Source organism: Hesperophylax consimilis, chromosome 27 (assembly GCF_061612785.1).
Source record: "Hesperophylax consimilis isolate HC1 chromosome 27, BYU_Hcon_1.0, whole genome shotgun sequence".
NCBI classification, from domain to species: domain Eukaryota; kingdom Metazoa; phylum Arthropoda; class Insecta; order Trichoptera; family Limnephilidae; genus Hesperophylax; species Hesperophylax consimilis.
Genome location: NC_142862.1, coordinates 10,453,681 through 10,475,649, shown reverse-complemented (window position 1 = coordinate 10,475,649; position 21,969 = coordinate 10,453,681). Strand labels below are relative to the sequence as shown.

General features: G+C 33.3%; 1 protein-coding gene across 1 annotated transcript in view; it reads right to left on the bottom strand.

The window, feature by feature from the left end:
• Positions 1-20,094, bottom strand: part of LOC149410567 (uncharacterized) — a 45,751-nt gene extending 25,657 nt beyond the window's left edge. The window contains exons 1-5 of the mRNA XM_089648197.1: positions 19,842-20,094; positions 7,517-7,641; positions 5,217-5,383; positions 3,449-3,550; positions 618-713 (exon numbers count right to left, since the gene is read on the bottom strand). Coding sequence (XP_089504323.1) covers positions 618-713; positions 3,449-3,550; positions 5,217-5,383; positions 7,517-7,641; positions 19,842-19,985 — 634 coding nt within the window. The 5' untranslated portion in view covers positions 19,986-20,094. The remainder of the gene's footprint in view (positions 1-617; positions 714-3,448; positions 3,551-5,216; positions 5,384-7,516; positions 7,642-19,841) is intronic.
• Between the last annotated feature and the right edge of the window lie 1,875 nt (positions 20,095-21,969).

Genomic DNA, 21,969 nt, shown 5'->3' with positions numbered 1-21,969 from the left:
ATCTCAAATAAAAGCTGGATACAGCCATAGAGAAATAGAAAATATACTGAAATCAAATACACACTGAAACCCAAACACCATTCAACCGCACTAAAAAATATCCTAACTTTCGGAGATTTAAGATTTTCGGAGAATTTGAACAATTCTTCAAATTTCAAAGTTAATTTTTAAGTTCTGTAAAAGATTTTTCAAGTTCTGTTATTATTTCAGTTCTGTCAAGCAATTAGCCCATAATGATATAATAACAGAACTTGTATAGGACATTCACAGAACCCAAAAATTAACGTTGAAATTTGATGAAATGTTCAAATTCTCCGAAACAACCCGTCCTTACAATTTTATTTATATTGATTATTTCATATTACCCATAGGTACTACTAAATTTTAATAATGTATAAAACGAAATCCTCAGCACGTGAGATCCCAGTGAGGATATGATTATCTCTATTTGTTACAAAAAAGGAGGTTAATAAAACATTTATTATTATTATTAGTTTGGAAGCCAATAATCCTGAGGCAAATATTTTTTATAAACACTTGGCTCAGCTCTACAAATCCTACAATTATAGAAGGCCCTGATTTATTACGGATCACGCTAGTAGTAAATAATACCTTACCAATTTTAGTGACAAGGTTGCGACGATCCTGGTTAGGTTCAGAGATGGTAACTCTCTTGTGTCCTTGTAGGTGGAAGAGCTCAGACCACAGAATTCCTACAATAAACAGAGTGGGTAAGTACAAAAGATTAAAAACACATTGTAAATTAATACCTTCTCATAACAAAAAAAAGTAAACTAGTGCCACTGAGAGCTCGTACGGAAGACATCGATGTTCGCCCTCTTCCATCCCACGCGTCTTGTTTGAAAACGAACTAGACAGAAGATACTTGAACAATGATGTCACTTACGACCTATTGCTGGGACAAGTATATAGATTCAGATGATACCTAAGTATATTAAATTAAATTAACTGCTCTTTTATTCCATTCTAATTCTATTTTGTGAAAATTGTGAAAAAAACTTGTAAAATGAATAGAGAAAAACTCCAAAAAAATATATCAGAAAGGTTAAAAACTATTCATATTAATTACAAAAAAATGTTTTACACCACTCATATGTGCCTTGTACTTGAAGAGTCGCTATAGAAATTGTTGAGAAAATATTGTGACAATAATTGTTCACTCTAATATTTCAAATTGTAATTCAAACAAGAATTTATACTAAAATGGTGAATAATAATATACCTTGTCTCTAAAATATTTATGTATCTTAGTTTATAACCAATTATGTATTATATATATCCAAATATGTATGTAAACTTATTTTTCCTTAAATATGTTTTCTTTTTGTTTTTTAATATCTTTTTTTTCTCGCTCTTATTTCTTATGTTTTATTACACCTATTATATTTTATTTTACAACATGCAATTTTTCTACATCTTAATATTGTAAGTAATTTTGTATATTTTATTTTGTATTTATTTAATTACTTTTTGTTTTGTAACATGCTGTGTCTGTACATCTTAACATTGTAATTTAAAGCATTATGACTACCATAATACGGGTATGATGCATAGTATGATGGTTGTAAAGAACACAAAAAATTGTAATCACTTAAATTTTTTTTAAAAAGGAACACTAAAAAAATTTACATTTGGATGTAGTGAAATTATGATATCAACTCGGAGGTTAGATTTGCCCTGAATTTAAAACAAACTTGTCTTGTTTTTCAGTTCCTAAAACGAAGAAAATTGTCCCAGAAGTGCTAACGATTGGTGGGTATACGACAAGGATCGGCAGGATCGGAATTGGTTTATTTATGGTGCTGGACCTCCTGATTATACAGGGTTTTCCAATAAGAGGTGTTATTTTGAATAGCCCGCTATTTCGGTAGATGTTACTTTTGAAGCTGTCATTTTTTGACATTTGACAAGTAGAAACTACGTTATTAATAAAAATGGAACAATACACGCTTCAACAACGCATAGAAATTATTAAAATTCACTTATTGTTGAAAAGCATCTCTATCCTCAACGTGTGACTGTTTTGGTGCGGTTTATGGCCCGGCGGAGTCATTGGACCTTACTTTTTCGAAAATGAGGCTGTAGCAACAGTTACGGTGAGTGGATTGCGCTATCGAGAGATGATTAATGATTTTTCATTAATGATTCAATTGGATGGTATTGATCTGGACAACGTTTACTTTCAACAAAACGGCGTTAATATGATTGAATATCAAAATAACACCTCTTATTGGAAAACCCTGTAGATGTAAATTAAAAATGAGTAATTATTGACGAATGCATTAAGTCTATTATCTGTGCCTAATATATTTACGCTGAGTGTTTTTTGATTGATTTACAAATGACATGTGCCATCTGATAAAATTATCATAAATCAATAATGTAATAATATAATGCGTTCGATTAGATAATGATATCAAGGCTAGATCTCTATTATTTATCAAGCAATTTTAGCGTAAACCCTAAAAAGATATCTTACGATATATTGCGGATACCCAAAAGAAAAACGCTAGGATAGTGCCACGGGTAGTAGCCATACTCCCCCTGTAGAGAAATTTCAAGAATTTTCATAATATTAAAAATACTAATAAATCACATATAAAAAAAACGTTACTGTCCCAATTGGGAGTCGATCCCAGGAATTTTATCTTACCGGGACAATACCTCAATCCACTCCGCCATTGTTTTTTTTTGCCGATCTCGTATTTCATATTCAGAATTAACAATATTATCTTAAACTAATTTTCCAATATTTTAACCTTTTTAAAAACATCTTTATGAATGTCAATGTTGCTTTTTTGAATGAAATGGAATCTTGGAAGTGGAAATTAACCCACTTCCCGACATCAGATCGAACTGGAACTCTGTAGATATACTCGTTGTCGATGACAATGCATTCTATCAACTGGTGGCAATCATGCATACAAACGCGCATATATCTACGTATTTCTCTGAAATCGGATGACATTTAATATACGAAATAAATGTCGGTCCTACCCAATTAGGATTTGGCTTGAGTCCAATTTTCAATTTGGGAGTGATTTTTTTCCGCAGGGACTTCTGTGTGGAGCTAATGTTAAAAAAATACCTTGGGAGGAAGGTTTAATCCTCAGTCAAATACGTATATTAATAAAAATAGGTGTAATTATTATATTGTATTATTCTGCGTTTTGTTCTGTTTCATGTTTCGTGAACATTTATTAGTATTATCACTTTCTTCGATGATAATATTACATTGGTGGGAATAACCTTCAACAAGTTATTCCAATACAATTAAATACTTGTGTAAGAAATTACGTTTGATTATAGGCGGTCAAATTTGCTCCTTGACTCTCAATGTCTAGGCTTTTTCTTATGAAGGTGTTGGTCGACGTCGATGATGACTTAAAGGATGATTGGAAGAGTAAAAATTAAGGTTTTTATTTACCGATGATGCCAGCCCCCATGACGAGGATGTCCTCTCCGATCGGAATTCTTCCGGCACGATCCCAGCCGCGCGCTAAGCAAGACAGTGGCTCTGTAAGGGCACCTACAAAATAGAATGCATATAAAAATCATGTAGTAAACGTTCAAAAAGAAGAAGAAGATGGCTTGAAAGGGAGATATGTATAAAATAGAGTAAAAATCTATCGACAAATGTGTTAAGGTGATGCACCACGTCGTGTAACATTTGAAAATGATTTTTTTTCCTTTATTTCTGGCTTTCACCCTTCAAGGATGTTCTTGCCATCATTTAAAAACATGGAGAAATGAAAGGTGAATTTAAATATAAATTTTATCAAATAGGCAAATTTCAAAATTATAATGATAATTAGAGTCGAGTTCAGACTTAGAAGAGATGACTAGCAATGTGCCAATACTCAACATTTGAAATTAGGTCACTAACAATATCACTCCTTATGTAGATGGCTATAAGGTTTAAATTCCCGCTTAACACCAGCCGCCTTGATTTTGTCAAATCAACCGTTGATCAACCGTTTTGATTTATGCAAGAAAAGAACATCGCAAAACAATGAGTTTTATTTTATTTTGCGAAGTTTAGGCACAAATATTTAAATGTTTTACGATTATTTTCTAAAGGACTTCATTTGCCATACTATACAATAAAGCCATTACCGAAAATGGGTTCGTAAGAAGGAGATTTTCAACTTTAAAGTAGTTATTATAGGCCGATACTAAAAATGCTCTATTATTTTAAAGATAAAGATGATTTCTAATAGCAGTGTTTAATTAAACCATCAAAATATTTGTAAGCTATATATATTAATTTTCAAATTAAAAAACTCATTATTTTGGATTACTACGTAGTGCTTCGCCTTAATCGGCAGAAACACTAAATTTTTTCATACCTATAGCATGTTAAATAACTTTAACATGTGCTTTTTGTTGTTGTTTTTCAATTAGACGTAATCTAAGGAGTCAGAATAAATTCTATCCAGAATTATTTAAGAACAATATTGCATACTTCAATCCATTGTCTAGAATGTGTCGTCTGTACAATTCCATTGAGTCCATTGAATTCCATTATATAGATATAATGAAAATAGTCTCGCTTATTTTAATAAGCAAATTAGCAATAGATTGTGAATGTTTGTTTGTTTCTTTATTTACTCTATTTGTTTTCTGTTGCTTTTGTTTTTTGGATCATATATTGATCTGTATGTTTGTTTTTGATATCTCTTTTTTTTTGCCTTCGCTCACGTTTTGCTGTTTATATTTTTTGTTAATACATAGTATATAATGACACTTAAACTGTGCACGATGTGAACATTTTTAAGTGGACTGTTGACATATACGTTTTTTACAGCGCTTATGTAATGATTTTTTTTCATGTTAATAGTCTGTAAATGTTGCTAAACAATAAATAAATAAAATTGAATCTGACAGCAAATATGATCAAGGATCGTTGGTTACAATCTTTCGGGCAGAGTAAAATTTTGACGCCCCTTGTCAAACCCAGTAGACGCCTAGGTCACTATAATAAATAATGTTCGGATGGTTTGTATTTTTGTGTAGCGCTGGTTTTATGAAAAAATAATCTCAAGGGCGATGTGTTAGGACAGTTAGCTGTCAGGTATTAACAGCGCCATGGCAATTCGGCACCTGGAGCATTCGGGTACACCCGAGTATGGTCGAACCATTGGTTAACCAGGTTACATTGCAAAAGTGGCTGATATTGTAGAAAGGATACCTACCTTGCATTGGAGTGACGCAGTCAGGCATCAGGAAGACCTGCGTGTCAGGCACCCGACAGAACTTAGCCCAGCCGCCGTCCCTCCAGATGCCCACCGTGTTGTTGATTCCGCCCACGTCACAAAGGTGATAGTTTCCTTTGTGGCAAGCCTGACAGACACCACAACCGCTGGGAATCATTCAAAATAAATTTTACATTTCACATTGTAAATGGTAGTACAGACCGCCCTGATTTAGTTAACCACATTGAATTTCATTTACCTACGAGAGCTGCTCGTTCCAAAATCCCGTTTAAATGTTTAAGTAGAAAAATGAGTATTACTAATTTATTAAAAATATCTTCAAATTATTGCTAATCCGGTTAAAAACGGGGTTGCAGGCCGATTCCGGATAAACTTTTAGTAAATTCAGAGATAGAAAGATTTTTATGTATACGTTTTCCGACAGCGTGATAATACATTCAAATTTTACTTATCAGGAAACCTGTTAATTCATTCGTTAAAGGCTTGCCATCCCGTTTATCACCGATTTACCAATAAATTGAAGAGATTCTGAATAAATTAGCAATACTCATTTTTTCAATACCAGGAATGAGCCTTTCAAAAACTCTGGTTGCATGAAGTTAGTAATAATGGATCTATTTAGCTGCACGTAATGTAGGTACAAGAAGGTTGTACCCCTTACCCATAGACCACAGAGGCTATCATCAAACCAGAGTTACCGACAGACAGAGAGGCACACAATCGAAATTAGTATTTTGAAAATATTTACTAGCGGAAACTTCAGAATCGCCATATTATTGGGTAGGTACCCTCATCCATTTTGGTGCTCCCATGGCTAACAGGATTTGATGTTGATTTTTTAAATCTTCTTAAAAAGCTTAAAACTGACTTATCTCTTCAAATATTAAAACTTCTACATACTAAAACTTCTTTTGATCAAATAAATTATTTATATCAGGCACCACTTATGTTTAATATTCTTCCAAAGCATATTAAGTCTACCAATTCCCCAGTTAAATTTAAAAAGTTAATTAAGATTTTTGTATTGACAGACGATTGTCTTAATATTTTTCATCCTTGTCCTTTCTTAAATAATAAGTTTTTATATAAGTCCTATTTGCTAAAAACTGAATGTCACCCTATCTGTCTTTATTATCTACTTTGCTTCTTCTTTTGAATAATGATTAATGATTAGTTATGGTTCAAATATTGTTACAATATACTGTCAAATTACCCATCTGGTAACACATCTAATACTTATTTTTTCAAATACTGAAGACAATATTAGTGATTTTTTCAAACGAAAATCTTTTTTTCAAACGAAAATCTGAAACAGAAAAATCAGAAAAGGAAACGGTCACATCTGGGACTCGAACCCAGGACCCTTGTCTTTCCGGGACAATGCTCTACCAACTGCGCTAATGGGACCCTATCCTATTCGGTCACTTTTAACTGTATCATATACAATAAGATAGGTTTATCTATAAGACGCTGTCTAGGATTGCATTTAGTTCGGGTTGAATCTTGCGATCATACATAAAGATAGTTGCCAATAAAAATGTGCGGTGAAAAAATGAAGACAACGTTGGTAGTTCTTATTCGAAGTATGATACAGTTAAAAGTGACCGAATAGGATAGGGTCCCATTAGCGCAGTTGGTAGAGCATTGTCCCGGAAAGACAAGGGTCCTGGGTTCGAGTCCCAGATGTGACCGTTTCCTTTTCTGATTTTTCTGTTTCAGATTTTCGTTTGAAAAAAAGATTTTCGTTTGAAAAAATCACTAATATTGTCTTCAGTATTTAAATATTATAATTTGAGGTTTTACTCAATAAGTTATTCCGAAAAATAATAACTTATTTTTTCTTTAATTTTGAAATATTTTGTGTTTGTATGTAGGATTACTTTATGTTTGTGATTACTCTTATGTTTGCTTCACTCAAATGTAAATTGTTAACCTTGATACAGGCTCAGTCCTAGTGAGGTTGATTTTTATGTAAAAAAAGCGTGTTTTATGTATAGTGAGATGCAATAAATAAATATTGACTTGGAAGTGGTCACATTCCATTTAGCACGAATGAAAACATAGTAAACGATACCTCACTAGATCCAATTTGGAAATCTGTATTTAAAAAAAATGGGTTTTCCGCCACTTTTTTGGGCAGACTGCAGATCTTCATTTATGCCGCCAAGATAAATGTATCACCAAAGTTTCATACATACACTAATTTTCAAACCCTATTTTACCTATCGGTACTAATGGGGGCGGTATGGGATTTATTTTTATTAGTATTGTGGACTTACCTATTAGGGTCGACGGATACACGCTGTCCAATCTGGAAGTTGGCCTTGGGGCCCGCCTTCACGACGATTCCCACAAACTCGTGGCCCATCACGAAGGGGTTGCGGTCATTGCAAGGGAAGGAACCCTACAGTAAAAATAAATTAATTAACGTTAGTTGTTAGTCCCTACACACGATCCGAGGGAGGAAAATCATATATTTTTTTTATAAATACATGATATTTGACATAGACATTTACAGATAATGTATATACAGGGTTTTCCAATAAGAGGTGTTATTTGGAATAGCCCGCTATTTCAGTAGATGTTACTTTTGAAGCTGTCATTTTTTGACATTTGACAAGTAGAAACTACGCCATTAATAAAAATGGAACGATACACGCTTCAACAACGCACTGAAATTATTAAAATTCACTTGAGTGAATCAAATGCAAATCATCTAGAATGATGAGGCCCATTTCCACCTCGGTGGCTTCCTCAACAAGCAAAATTGTCGCATCTGGGGCTCGGAAAACTCAGGAGATATTGTTGAAAAGCCTTTTTATCCCCAACGTGTGACTGTTTGGTGCGGTTTATGGTCCGGCGGAGTCATTGGACCTTCCTTATTCGAAAATGAGGCTGGAGCAACAGTTACGGTGAATGGATTGCGCTATGGAGAGATGGTTAATGATTTTTTATGGTTGGAATTAGATGGTAATTATTGGAAAACCCTGTATATATTAAATCACCGCACTAGGTGGATGCCTGTTTCATGGTGACCAATGTTCAGTAATTACAACTTAAATCACAGTTCACATAAGTTCAGCTAACCCAGAGAGAGAAAATACTAGGTGAAACCTTCTTGGTAAAACAAAGGGTAAACCCTTCAGACTTTTAAATATCTTTAAATACAAGTCCCAACGACGGCGAAACTTTCCCACGGAATTTCGGAATTCTTGGGTATTTTTTTTTGTAACATTGAAACACGGGAGGTCATCTTTTTGGATGCTGTGTGAAGAGTATTTTTCAAGGAAAGGAAGGGGATGAAGTTCTGGAAAGGTAAAATGTATAAGGGTTGGGTAGGCATCTAGGGATCAGTGTATCCAGGAGTGACCATATGATTATATCACTCCCACTACGGCGCAAGGCGATGTGTCGAAATACCAGTTAAATGTGCTGTATATTTCTTATTTTTGAAGTAGGGTCAAAAATATATACCACATTAGAAACTAGAATAAATTACCTTTTAGATATTTGTAGGTATTTGAAATAAACATTGATATTTCTTATTAAAAACGCTACTAATTTTAGAAAAATTTCTGGTTAAATAACGAAAAACGCCCACTAATAATATTGTACACAGGTTCCTATTTTTATAATTTTGTGATTACCTACTGTTACCAGCTCTGTACCATTTATGTAAGGTATGTTATGTTATGTTTATTTGTGTAACATTATGTTATGTTTATTTATGTTACGTTATGTTATGTTTATGTTATGTTTATTTATGTAAAGTTATTTATTTAATATCAACGGTATAAATATACCATAAACAATGATAACATATCACAGTTAAAATCGTAGAAATATTTTAAAAAAAGAATTACAAATATATGTGGCATTTGATTGTGAAATGACATTAGAGAGTAAGTAAGTAAGTAAACAAGAGATACAAGTACATAAGTTTCTATAGTGCAAATAAGATAGAATTAGATTAAATTAATATTGATTGAAAAGATTTGATAGCATAACCCTCTTGTACCTACCTTGCGTGCAGTTAAATAGATCTGCCACATCTGCGTATCTATTACTAACTTCATGCAACCTAGGTACAAGCGAGTGTTTGGAATACTCAGTCCTGATATTGTTGCATTTAAACAAAATTTTAGAACGAGTAGCTCTCGTGGGTATATGAAATTCAATAAGGTTAATTAAATCAGCACTGTCTATACTACCATTTACAATTTTGAACATAAATATTAAGTCGGATATAATTCTTCGATCTGAGAGTTTTAATAAATTTAGATTTTTCATCAAGTAATTATAATTTATATTTTCAATGGGAATACCGAGTTTAAAATTAATGTGTCTTAGGAATTTATGTTGAATTTTTTCGATTGAATCTGAATGTAATTTGTAGTGGGGGGACCAGATCGAGGAGTTATATTCGACTTGACTACGAACCAGGGATGTATACAAAATTTTTAATGTTGAAATATTCTTGAAACCTCTGGAATTTCAAAAAATGAAGCCTAGCATTTTCATTCTTTATTATTAATATTATTTATATGTTATATTTGTGTTAGATTATTTATATTACGTTATGTTATGTTTATTTATGTTACGTTATGTTATGTTTATTTATGTAACGTTATGTTATATTTATTTATGTTACGTTATGTTATGTTTATGATGTATAATCAATTATATTCTGTCATTTGTTGTATTTGTTAATTAGAAACAACGTTAATTATGTATGGCCAAGATCACCCCTAATGGGTGAAAGCCAAAATAAAGAAAAAAATATATAATATCAAACATTAAAAAGTTAACAAAAAACTTTTCGAAATATTTTGACTGGAAACTTCCGTAATTTTTAAAGAATTTGGTATTTTGAAAACACATTCTTTTGTATAATGAATTAGTAAAAATTAGTTTTCTTTTTATGCCATTAATACAATTTAAAAAAATAATTTTTAAACTATCAAATTGTCAAAGAAAAAAATCGCGCCAATTTTCAATCATGCACTTTGACAATTTTGTCTCATGGAATCGAGTATACATATTTTCAGGGCCGGCCCTGAGCCAAACGGCTTCTGGCGCCAGTAAAATATTGGCGCCCCTCGTCAAAACCAGTAGACGCCTAAGTAGATGATCACCGTAATCAATAATTTTCGGATGATTTGGATTTTTTGTGCAGCGCCGTTTTAATGAAAAATAATCTGAAAGGTGATGTGTTCGGACTGTTAGACGTTAAGTATTATCAGCGCCCTGGCAATTCGGGGCCTGGAGCGGACTGATCCAATTGCGCCCGGGCAGGGCCGGCCCTGCATATTCGAGACAAACTGAGATAAATAATTAGTCTTCTTTACAACGACGGACGGACAAATCACATACCTCCGTATTATAGATTTATTTTTATTTTTATAATGTATGGACACCCGGCCAGATCTGTCACCTAGCTCTAATGGAATATGATGTTTGTGGCTAGTAATGTCCTTCCGAGGTTTGAAGGGTTAAGGGAACATATAACGTTTCCTTTGGGAGGACCGATACAAGTGATTCCTATTCCTATTCCTATTCCTATTCCTGTTCCTGTTCCTGTTCCTGTTCCTGTTCCTGTTCCTGTTCCTGTTCCCGTTCCTGTTCCCGTTCCCGTTCCCGTTCCCGTTCCCGTTCCCGTTCCCGTTCCCGTTCCCGTTCCCGTTCCCGTTCCCGTTCCCGTTCCCGTTCCCGTTCCCGTTCCCGTTCCCGTTCCCGTTCCCGTTCCCGTTCCCGTTCCCGTTCCCGTTCCCGTTCCCGTTCCCGTTCCCGTTCCCGTTCCCGTTCCCGTTCCCGTTCCCGTTCCCGTTCCCGTTCCCGTTCCCGTTCCCGTTCCCGTTCCCGTTCCCGTTCCCGTTCCCGTTCCCGTTCCCGTTCCCGTTCCCGTTCCCGTTCCCGTTCCCGTTCCCGTTCCCGTTCCCGTTCCCGTTCCCGTTCCCGTTCCCGTTCCCGTTCCTGTTTCTGTCCCTATTCCGATTCCTATTCCTATTCCTATTCCTATTCCTATTCCTATTCCTATTCCTATTCCTATTCCTATTCCTATTCCTATTCCTATTCCTATTCCTATTCCTATTCCTATTCCTATTCCTATTCCTATTCCTATTCCTATTCCTATTCCTATTCCTATTCCTATTCCTATTCCTATTCCTATTCCTATTCCTATTCCTATTCCTATTCCTATTCCTATTCCTATTCCTATTCCTATTCCTATTCCTATTCCTATTCCTATTCCTATTCCTATTCCTATTCCTATTCCTATTCCTATTCCTATTCCTATTCCTATTCCTATTCCTATTCCTATTCCTATTCCTATTCCTATTCCTATTCCTATTCCTATTCCTATTCCTATTCCTATTCCTATTCCTATTCCTATTCCTATTCCTATTCCTATTCCTATTCCTATTCCTATTCCTATTCCTATTCCTATTCCTATTCCTATTCCTATTCCTATTCCTATTCCTATTCCTATTCCTATTCCTATTCCGATTCCTCAGTGAACCTACACAGTGGTTGTTAAAGTTCATTACACCGTCTTGCCATTATTGTTGAAACGTTGTTAATACAATGCAAATTGTGCATTTATTTAATAATGTATTTACAGTGTGCTAACAACATAAACTCAACAATAATATTAAGCACGTCATAAAGTTTACGACTAATAACAACTACAATTAAATAATTTACAATAATAATAAATTATAACCTTGAGCAGTGATGAATAAGTACTTGTAATTATTACGTATTGTAAATATGTTATGCCAATCGTAATATAGACCAGCGTTTCCTAAACGTTTTATTCCACAGCCCGGTTATTTATTTACTTATCCTTCAAGACGACGTAACAGATAGGTTCTAGATCTTTACCAAATCTAGAGAAAACTTATACTGCCAACTTACTACATTTTTTTATTGAATACACAAACACATTACAATAATTAACAAATGTAGATATTTCGAGGCTGATTGTGAAAAAATTAGAAATTTTTAACAAAAAATTGCCCAACTCAATTGAGAAATTATTTCTCGTGTTTGAGTTGGGGAGTGTTGTGAGTCATTATGGTTTATAGGTTGTAAAATTTCACTAGTTGATGTAGCTAAAAATTAACAAATAGCTATAAAACTAGATGATAAATTTGATAACACTATATATAATTAAGAAAATAAGAAATTTAATTATAAACTAAAAAATATAACTTAAATAATGTAATAGTTATTAAACTTAGAAAAAATAAGATATAAAAATGTACTTATTAGGTACGAAATAATAGAAGGTAGGTACAGTACTGGTTGTAAATTGTTCAAAGACCGAGCTGGCAATCTTGTATGAAATGGGTACTTAATAAAATGCAACAACAATTAACGCATATTAGCACATATTAGGAAGCGCATAATATAACTTTAGAGGATATGTATTTTTTTTTAAATATTAAATTTTGTTTATATACATATTTTTTTTATTAATCATTAATCAATTTTCCAAAATTCATAACGTGAATTTAGGAAAATTTAATCAATAAAAATTACAAATGAGTTCATATAAACAATTATTTGAAAAATGTATCCAATGAAATTAAAACTTGTGATTACCGTTGGGTTTATCTAAAAGTTGTTTGATTTGTGATTTGAAAGTTTTGTAATTTTTTTCAGTTTTAATTTTATCCGGAAGGGCATTAAACAATTTTATACCTTGATAAGTATAATGGTGTTGACCAGCACTAGTATTACATTTAGGAATTTCTAAGTTACCACGTGATCTAGATCGGTTACTTATTTTTGTAGAAATTGTTGAATTGAAATGGTCTTTATGAATTTGTAACAGTGCATTCTTTTTAAAAATTTTGTTTAAGCTAAGAACCCTAAACGAGTTAAACAGCTCCCTGGTAAAATAAAAAAATATAAAACCTTTCTATCCTTATGTTATCCTTCTAGAAACATAATTTTTTGATTGATATTCTTATTACTTCTAAAATACATGTAAATATGCTTTATTTACATGTATTTTAGAGTTTCGTGGAAAAATAAAATCCATAACCGAAACAACTAGATTTCCGGTAGTTTTTTAGTCTGGTAAAGGTTGACAAAACACTTCTATTCAATTATTGAAGACACTATTAGCGATTCCTAAACGAATATCTGAAACAGAAAAATAAGAAAAAGATACGGTCACGTCTAGGACTCGAACCCAGGACCCTTGCCTTGCCGGGGCACCGCTCTACCACTGAGCTAATGGGACCCTATCTCCTTCGATCATATTTAACTGTATCATACTTCGAATAAGAACTACCAACATTTTTCAACTTTCTCACCGCACATTTTTATTGGCAACTATCTTTATGTATGATCGCAAGATTCAACCCGAACTAAATTCAATGTAGACAGTTTCATTAGATAAACATATCTTATCTTTTATTTTAATGTGCGACATCTATTGACTTCTCTGGAATATTTATTTTTTGGAATAACTTAGTGAGTAAAACCTCAAATTGTAATATTTAATTATTGAAACAAAATTAGCGATTCCTAAACGAAAATATGAAATGGAAAAATCAGAAAAAGATACGATATTAGTTTCGGTTTTTAGATAGGATCTTAGTTTCGGTTAAATAAAACTAACCTTAAAACTGTCGCTTTAAAAATAGTGGCCACCAAGTGAACAAACAAATTTAAGATTAGTGAAATATTATTATTATTTTTTTTTTAAAAGACAAACATTCCCGGGTTACGAATAACCTGACAATATTTGAAAATCTCCTACTACCACCACAGTAAGCTGAAAATGTTGCTTGTGTTGTGATGGAGGACTTAGCCAGCCGAGGAAATGAACACACTACGCCCTAGTGGGACCCAAGCGCGATGTCAACTCGGCCACCGACCGGTGGCCGAGTTGCGATAAAATGCGATACTTTCCATCTCACCCAACGTAAATAATTGTATTTTATAATAACTAAGTTGAATCGACGTGTTGTTTTAAAATAATAAAAAAAACTTTAGCCCAGGTCGCAACCTACCATTTGGGAACCGTTGGTAAAGAACACAAATACATATTTGCTTAGTCCCTACAGTGTTAGACATTTCTGTGTGTTCTTTAGATACTTGACATATGCGACCTTGATATCAAATGTTTATCTTTTAAATAGGGAGCAGCCATTAGTTGCATGTATTATACTATAGTCAACATTGGATTAAATGGTACAGCTCTAGAATGGGTAAAAAGTTACCTTTCCAAACGACCTCAAATCGTAAAAATTAACAATGTGTTTAGTTTGCCAAAAAACGAGTCAATTCGGCATACCGCAAGGCACAGTCCTGGGTCCGTTACTGTCAATCATCTATGTTAATGACATATTGATACAAAAACTAAACGGGAAAATAATATCGTATGCTGATGACACTGTCATAATAATCGAAGGTGCGGATTGGAATACTGTTAATAACTTGGCAAATGCTGATATTAATATACTGAAAAATTGGTTTGATAAAAATCTTCTCTCCTTAAACACAGAAAAAACAAAATTTATCCCATTTTCAATCAATAAATTTAAATCAGAACCAGAGTTAAACATTATAATACACCAACGCAAATGTGGCAGAACTAACTGCAATCAAACTTGTCCTATCCTTAGTCCAACATCCAAAATCAAATATCTTGGTGTATATATAGATCAATATTTTAAATGGAAAACACATATTTGTGAACTCGTCAAAAGGATTAGGAAATGTATTTATATATTTATAAGACTTAGAAATATTCTTAGACTAGAAAACCTAAAAAGAGTGTACCTACTATGCGATTGTTCAATCTATATTACAATATGGTATTATTGGTTGGGGAGGAACATATAATAAAATTTTGAACCCACTTAAAGTAGTTCAAAGATTGGTAATCAAAGTAATTTTGAAAAAACCGTCAAAATTTTCTACCGAAATTCTTTTTACAATTTTCAAAGTACCTACAGTAGACAAAATGTATCAAAAATATTCAATACTTCAAATTTACAAAGAAATACAGTCAAATACTCATAACTTGCAATTCAATACATCAGCAAGATACCAGAAAACTATTAAAATCCCAAAATTTTACACTAAGCTCATTCAAAATACCTATCTTTATCTAGGCATAATTTATTTTAATAAACTTCCATTAAATTAAAAAAATATCGAAAATATTCAGGAATTTCACCTTAAATTAAGAAATTACCTTAAACTATTATAAGTCCAAAATACGTTCACTACTTACATCTAGAAGTAATATTGTTTAAATCTTGTGTTGTTTCTTAATAATTTATTTACCTTAATACTAACATATATATAATTGAACTAGAATTCCCTCACCAAACACAAGAGCATTGTCTCTTTATGATGAGGAAAGGCTACTTTAATTTCTATTGTTTTATATCTTGTTTATATCCTGTATACTTATCTATGTAAAAAAATATTTTATTCAAATATTAAATAAATAAAAAAATGCAGTTAAAGTAAGTTTGGTGCAGCAGTTAAAGACTCGGAGCATCATATTTTGAACTAACTAACTAACGAACCATCACGCCGTTTCTCCGCAGGGGTAGGCAGAGAGGACGGACCGTCAAACAACGCCACACACACTTCTTGCCTCATTCATATTCATACATAGTCTCACACACATTCTTTTGTTATTCTGACTCTTGAAATGGCCTGATTTTAGCATCTGGTTCACTTGATCGTGCCATGTCTTCCTCGGGTGTCCCCGACTTCTTCTACCGTCCACATTAAAATATTGGTATGTTCCTCATAAAATATTGGTATGTTCCTCATAAAATATTGGTATGTTCCTCATAAAATATTGGTATGTACCTCATAAAATATTGGTATGTTCCTCATAAAATATTGGTATGTTCCTCATAAAATATTGGTATGTTCCTCATAAAATATTGGTATGTTCCTCATAAAATATTGGTATGTACCTCATAAAATATTGGTATGTTCCTCATAAAATATTGGTATGTTCCTCATAAAATATTGGTATGTTCCTCATAAAATATTGGTATGTTCCTCATAAAATATTGGTATTTTCCTCATAAAATATTGGTATGTTCCTCATAAAATATTGGTATGTTCCTCATAAAATATTGGTATGTTCCTCATAAAATGACATTTTCGTTTTATGTTGAACATTCCATATACAAATTTAGCACAGCAAATAATCTAAACACGGAGTTAATTAAATAAAATAAATTGCGTTTAATTCAATGTCAGGAGACGAGACTAGAAATATTACAATAGCACATTCACGTTTTTTCAAAAGAACATCGTTATAATCTACGCATTAATTAAGCCGAACACAAACATCAAACCAGAAGTAAGGGAGAAATGACCTTTCCGTACCAACAAGCAACAGAGAGGCTTATCAAAAACTATTTTCATATCTCGGTCCTAAAATCTATAACAAAATCCCCTCACAGCTGAAACTGTGTGAATTGTCATCCTTCGGTCCAAAAATAACAAAATGGTTATTAGATCTAGGCAGGACTGATTCCGAAGTATTTCTAAAAAATTTAACCTGATAATTATTTATCACGAACGCCTTTTATGTTTCTTTTTGTGTATCTTCACTTTTACTATTTTTCTCTATTCTTAAATCCTGTATTCCTCTAGGATAATTTGAAACCTGTTAATTTGACTGTCCTCAAACGGGAAACATTCCTAGTTGGACAGTCAAAAGCTTCCTTGCAGAAAATTTAATGAATATTACAAAAAAAAATAAAAATTGATGGCGCTAATTTAATTATTTTTGCAAAATACACTTTTTGTAAGTATTGCTTTCGACGAATTATTTTTTTGCGTCCATGAATTAGAATAAATAGCTTTGTCCGTATAAAAACCCAATTCTTTCAAGAATGGCAAGACTTTTTGAAAATGTAAACTGACTGTCTATTAAAGTTCGTACTTAATCGTAAAAAATCAAAATAAGTAATCAGTTAGTTTTGACCACTTTTTTATTATTTAGGAAATCAACATGTTTCGTGAGTAATGCTGTGTTTATTTATTTTAAATAAAAATGGTGCCACAAAACACAGAGAATATAATATATAATTGCCACAAAATAAGTTTTCTATGATTGAAAAAGAAAAAACATCATTTAAAAAAGGCCAAATGATGTTTTCTGTGTTAAATAACTTAATTAATAAATAATTAATAAATTATAAATGACAACCACATTTGTTTTGCACCGTTTTATAACTAGTAGTTCTGTGAACAGTTATGTAGACCAGTGCTCCGCAACCGGTGTGCCGTGGCACACTGGTGTGCCGTGAGCCGGACACAGGTGTGCCGCGGTCAAATTCAATGTATTTGACATTTTACAATATTTCATTATGTATTTAATACACAATGACAAAATATTTTTCATAATATTGTCTATTTTTCATTGTCTGCAGATACTGTTAAAAGACGTATTCACAATATATTAGAAACACTGATTAGAAAACTGTTATTGGCTGAAAAATTTGCGCTTCAGATCAACGAAACAACCGATATTAAAAATCAAGCACAGTTGATAGCTATTGTACTTTTCGTTGACGAGGACTTTATTAAAGAACATTATATATTTTGTAAGGAGGTTCCAGAGCGAACTACCGGTGAAGATTTTTTTCAAGTAACCGATGATTTCTTCAAAATATATAATATTAAATGGAGCGATTGCATTGCTGTTTGTTGCACGGATGGCGCTGCGGCAATGACGGGTAGTAAAAAGGGTTTTGTCTTTTATGTAAAACAAAAAAATCCAACGTTACAATTTACACACTGCTGCATACATCGAGAAGCATTGATGGTCAAAAATTTACCGGAGGAACTTTTGAACACGATGAATGAATGCATTAAAATCGTAAACATAATTAAATCAAGAGCCCTAAACTCGCGGATCTTTGGAATACTCTGTGCAGAAATGGGAGCCGAATATATATCTTTATATTGTTTTATACTGAAATTCGTTGGCTAACCCGAGGAAAAGTTTTGGCTAGATTGTTTGAGCTTCGTCACGAGGTGTGTGAGTTTCTTTTAAATCAAAATATGCCCAAACTATATCAGTACCTCGATGATAATTACTGGATAGCCAAACTTGCATACATGGCTGATATATTCGAGCATTTGAATGAACTTAATAACGAACTTTGGCAGAAAGAGTGGCAAAAAGGATGTTTGAAAATGTACCAAAGGATCAACCATAGTACAATTAAAAACAAACAATTAACTGTGGATCTGGCCCAACAATATTTAAATATGCTTAGCCAGAAATTTGGTCAGTATTTTTATTCCATTAATACGGAACAATACTTCTCCATATTCGAGTGGAATTTACAGATTTAAATAATGACATGACATTAAAACTTCACTTTTCCGAAGATCAATTAGATGTTGTCTGGATTTACGTTAAAAAAGAATATCCTCACATTTCCGTCAAAGCATTCTTAACACTACTTCCATTTTCAACGACATATTTATGTGAGCAAAGTTTTTCAACGCTTGTATTAATTAAAAATGATAAGCGGTCATGCTTAAAAGGTCTTGACCAAGAATTTCGGGTTGCCCTGTCAAAAATCGAGCCGAATATAAAACTTTTGTGTTCATTGAAACAAGCGCAGGTTAATTTAACAATTAATCGCTCATTAATTTATTATTATTTTATAATAATTATTAAGATTGCGTATAAATAAATATGTTATAGTTATATGTATGTATGTATATTTTTCAAATAAAAAACAAGAAATTATTGTAAAATTTGTGTATCAATTTAATATGTATATATTTTAGCTTTTGGTGTGCCGCGGAATTCTAGGAAGAAATTTGGTGTGTCGTATGTGAGAAAAGGTTGCGGAGCACTGATGTAGACCACGCGTCCAAAAATGCACGTTCCTAATATTCGATTATTTAATATATCAAAACCGATTCCCCTAAAATCGTAAGATTTGTAGGTACACAATTATAAAATGGATATTTTGTGCATTATGGTATTTTCTTTAGTCATTAATTTTTCCGACAATTTTTATTTCTTTCAAATAAGGAATTATACATTTTAAACAAAGAAACGTCACTATCTCAATGCATAGAGCTGCAATTAGAGGCGCTATTGCATACTAAAATTTAATCGAAACTTGTTCCACTATTAGAATGCGGCAAGCGATGAGCATAGACCGGATTCGGTAGTTTTAGTTAGAGAGTTGGAAGAGTTGGAGGTCAGTTGGAGGTGAAAAAGCGGAATCTATTTTTACGCTTCATGTCTCATCTAAATAATATAATACATCAATGTCGCAATGGTAATTCTTGTTGCAAACATTCTTGAGGCAAGTAGGTACCTACCATATTATTGAAAAAAATGCAAATAAATCCAAATAAACACGACGAAATGAATTTTTTTTCTGAACTGTCAAAACGGCGTCCATATTGAAACGGAACCTTATGGGAAAGAAACGAAGCGACCGCAAATGTCACGAAACAGCGTGTAATTCGTTCCTCGGCTCGCGTTTCGGCATGCAAATGTACGTACGTACAATTATAATTATAATGATCTGAAACTTTAAAATTGCGTATAAATTAAACGACGTTTCTTACCTCAATAATGTGAACGTCAGTACCGCAAATCCCGGAATACTCGACTTCCACCAAAACGTCGTTTTCTAGCTCCAACTTCGGGATATCTCTATTGGTAGTGTATTTTAGGGACAGGGTCTTTTGGTCGAATATGAGGGCTTCCATGATGAACTATTTATGAGGTTTCTATACTCGAAGTGACACAAGTTTATTGTAAAGATTGATAGACGGGCACCTTGCTCTGTGGCCGGAGTTACTCTGATGAATCGAGCCCGCTGTGATGAAGTACGTAGTTGTTGTTCCACAGTAGTTGTCAGTGTCAAATGTTATCATGTTGATTATCATCATAATTCAAAGATCAAACGTTATCTACTAAATACATTTTTTCTTAAAATATGCCTAATTTAACCTTTTGTTTCGTAACTAGTTACTACCGCTTTTGTCGACCGCTTTGTAATTGTTCACTGAACACCAGGACATACACGTATTTTAATTTATTATTTTATTTTGTTTATTGTTTATGAATTATAATTATTACGTTATTGATTTTATTAAAAATAGCTGTATCCTGCCACGCATTGCTGTGGCTCAGTCTGTCTGTGCAGATAGAGAAACAATAGCGCGTGTTGCTTTTGCGTCCAACATATGGCGCTGTTTTTTTTTTTTAGAAAAGCATGTTTTTACCTCGGTGGACGTCTATACTATAATAAAGGTATACAAATGTATTCGAATGTAACGTTTTGTCAAGAACTTTCGGAGATTTAAGATTTTGAACAAACGAACATTTAAATTTTTATTTATATAGATATACTAGTGGATCCCCCGCAACAATGATCAGCAACATCAGCAGCTGTAGGCAGACTGATGGAACCTAAGCGCAAGTCAAATTCTAAGTATGGTGATCGCGCTTTCGGAGTATCTGGGCCGAAGGCTTGGAATAAACTCCCTCCGTAACTAAGATAACTCGACCACGGAGGCTAAATTAATATTTACAAAAAAAAATAATATCAGGTGAAAATAAAGACATTTTATCCAATGAAAAAAAACGCACGCAAAGCCAATAATGTTAACAATGTTGTCAACATTGTCAATAATAATTGTCGATTTTTATTCGCTCTAGATAGGGAGGAAAAATCAATCTATTTTCAAATATATACACGGTTCGAAAGGGTTAAACAATGATAATGGAACATTATTTACTATAGATAATGGGGATTGCTTTTAGAAGGATTTCTGTTAGGGATACTTATATTAGGGTTTAGTAATGGGTTAACAATTAGTGTTAAGGGTTCATAATAATACTTGTTCGAGAGGAAGCGTCTTTTATGGGCATAATACACGTTCGCCCAATGTATTGGGCCAACACGCTGGCCCAAAGTTTAAGTCCACTTGGCCATTGTATGCGTTGGCGACCAGCGATGGACGTTTTACCCGATTATCGTCGATTTTCGTGCACACGTCAAAGGATCTTGGCGCTAAGCCGCCAAGAGCGTTCACACGTTGGTCCCATCTTCAGTTCGCAATATGCGTTCAGCGGAGACGGTAGTGTTGATTATTGCGTGTATGATTATTTACGTTAACGAATTATAATAATTAATAATTAAAGGTGCTGTACAAATTAATTACAGCGGCTGTGATGATTTGCACATCCATGTAGATGGCCTCCGTTGTCGAGGGGAAAGGCTCTCCACTAACAATCCGAAGGTCGCGGGTTCAAACTAAATTTTTTATGATGAATTTGTGTTATTTCACGAATAATTCATTTAAAAATAATATACATATAGTACACTTGTTGCACGTTCCAGAATGGAAGACACTCTCAGTATGGCTCTGGTGTAAGACTACCATTCATAATTGAAACTTTGCTTGAAATGGCTTTGGCCATGTTTGGTTCCCAGACCTCAATAGCCAGGTACTTCTCCACCTTCTTCTTCGTCATCTCCCGCACCTCCACTACTTTCAGCCTCACAACATACCAATATTGGGGATACCATAGTCTCACTGTATCTTGACGGTTGAGAACAGTTGGGAATTGGGACTCTTGTGCGGTTTCAAATGAAAAAAAAACACAATTTACATGTATTTATACAGTGATGTTAAAATTAATTTCGTTAATTAATCCTTCGATAGGTGGGTATATTAAAATGAT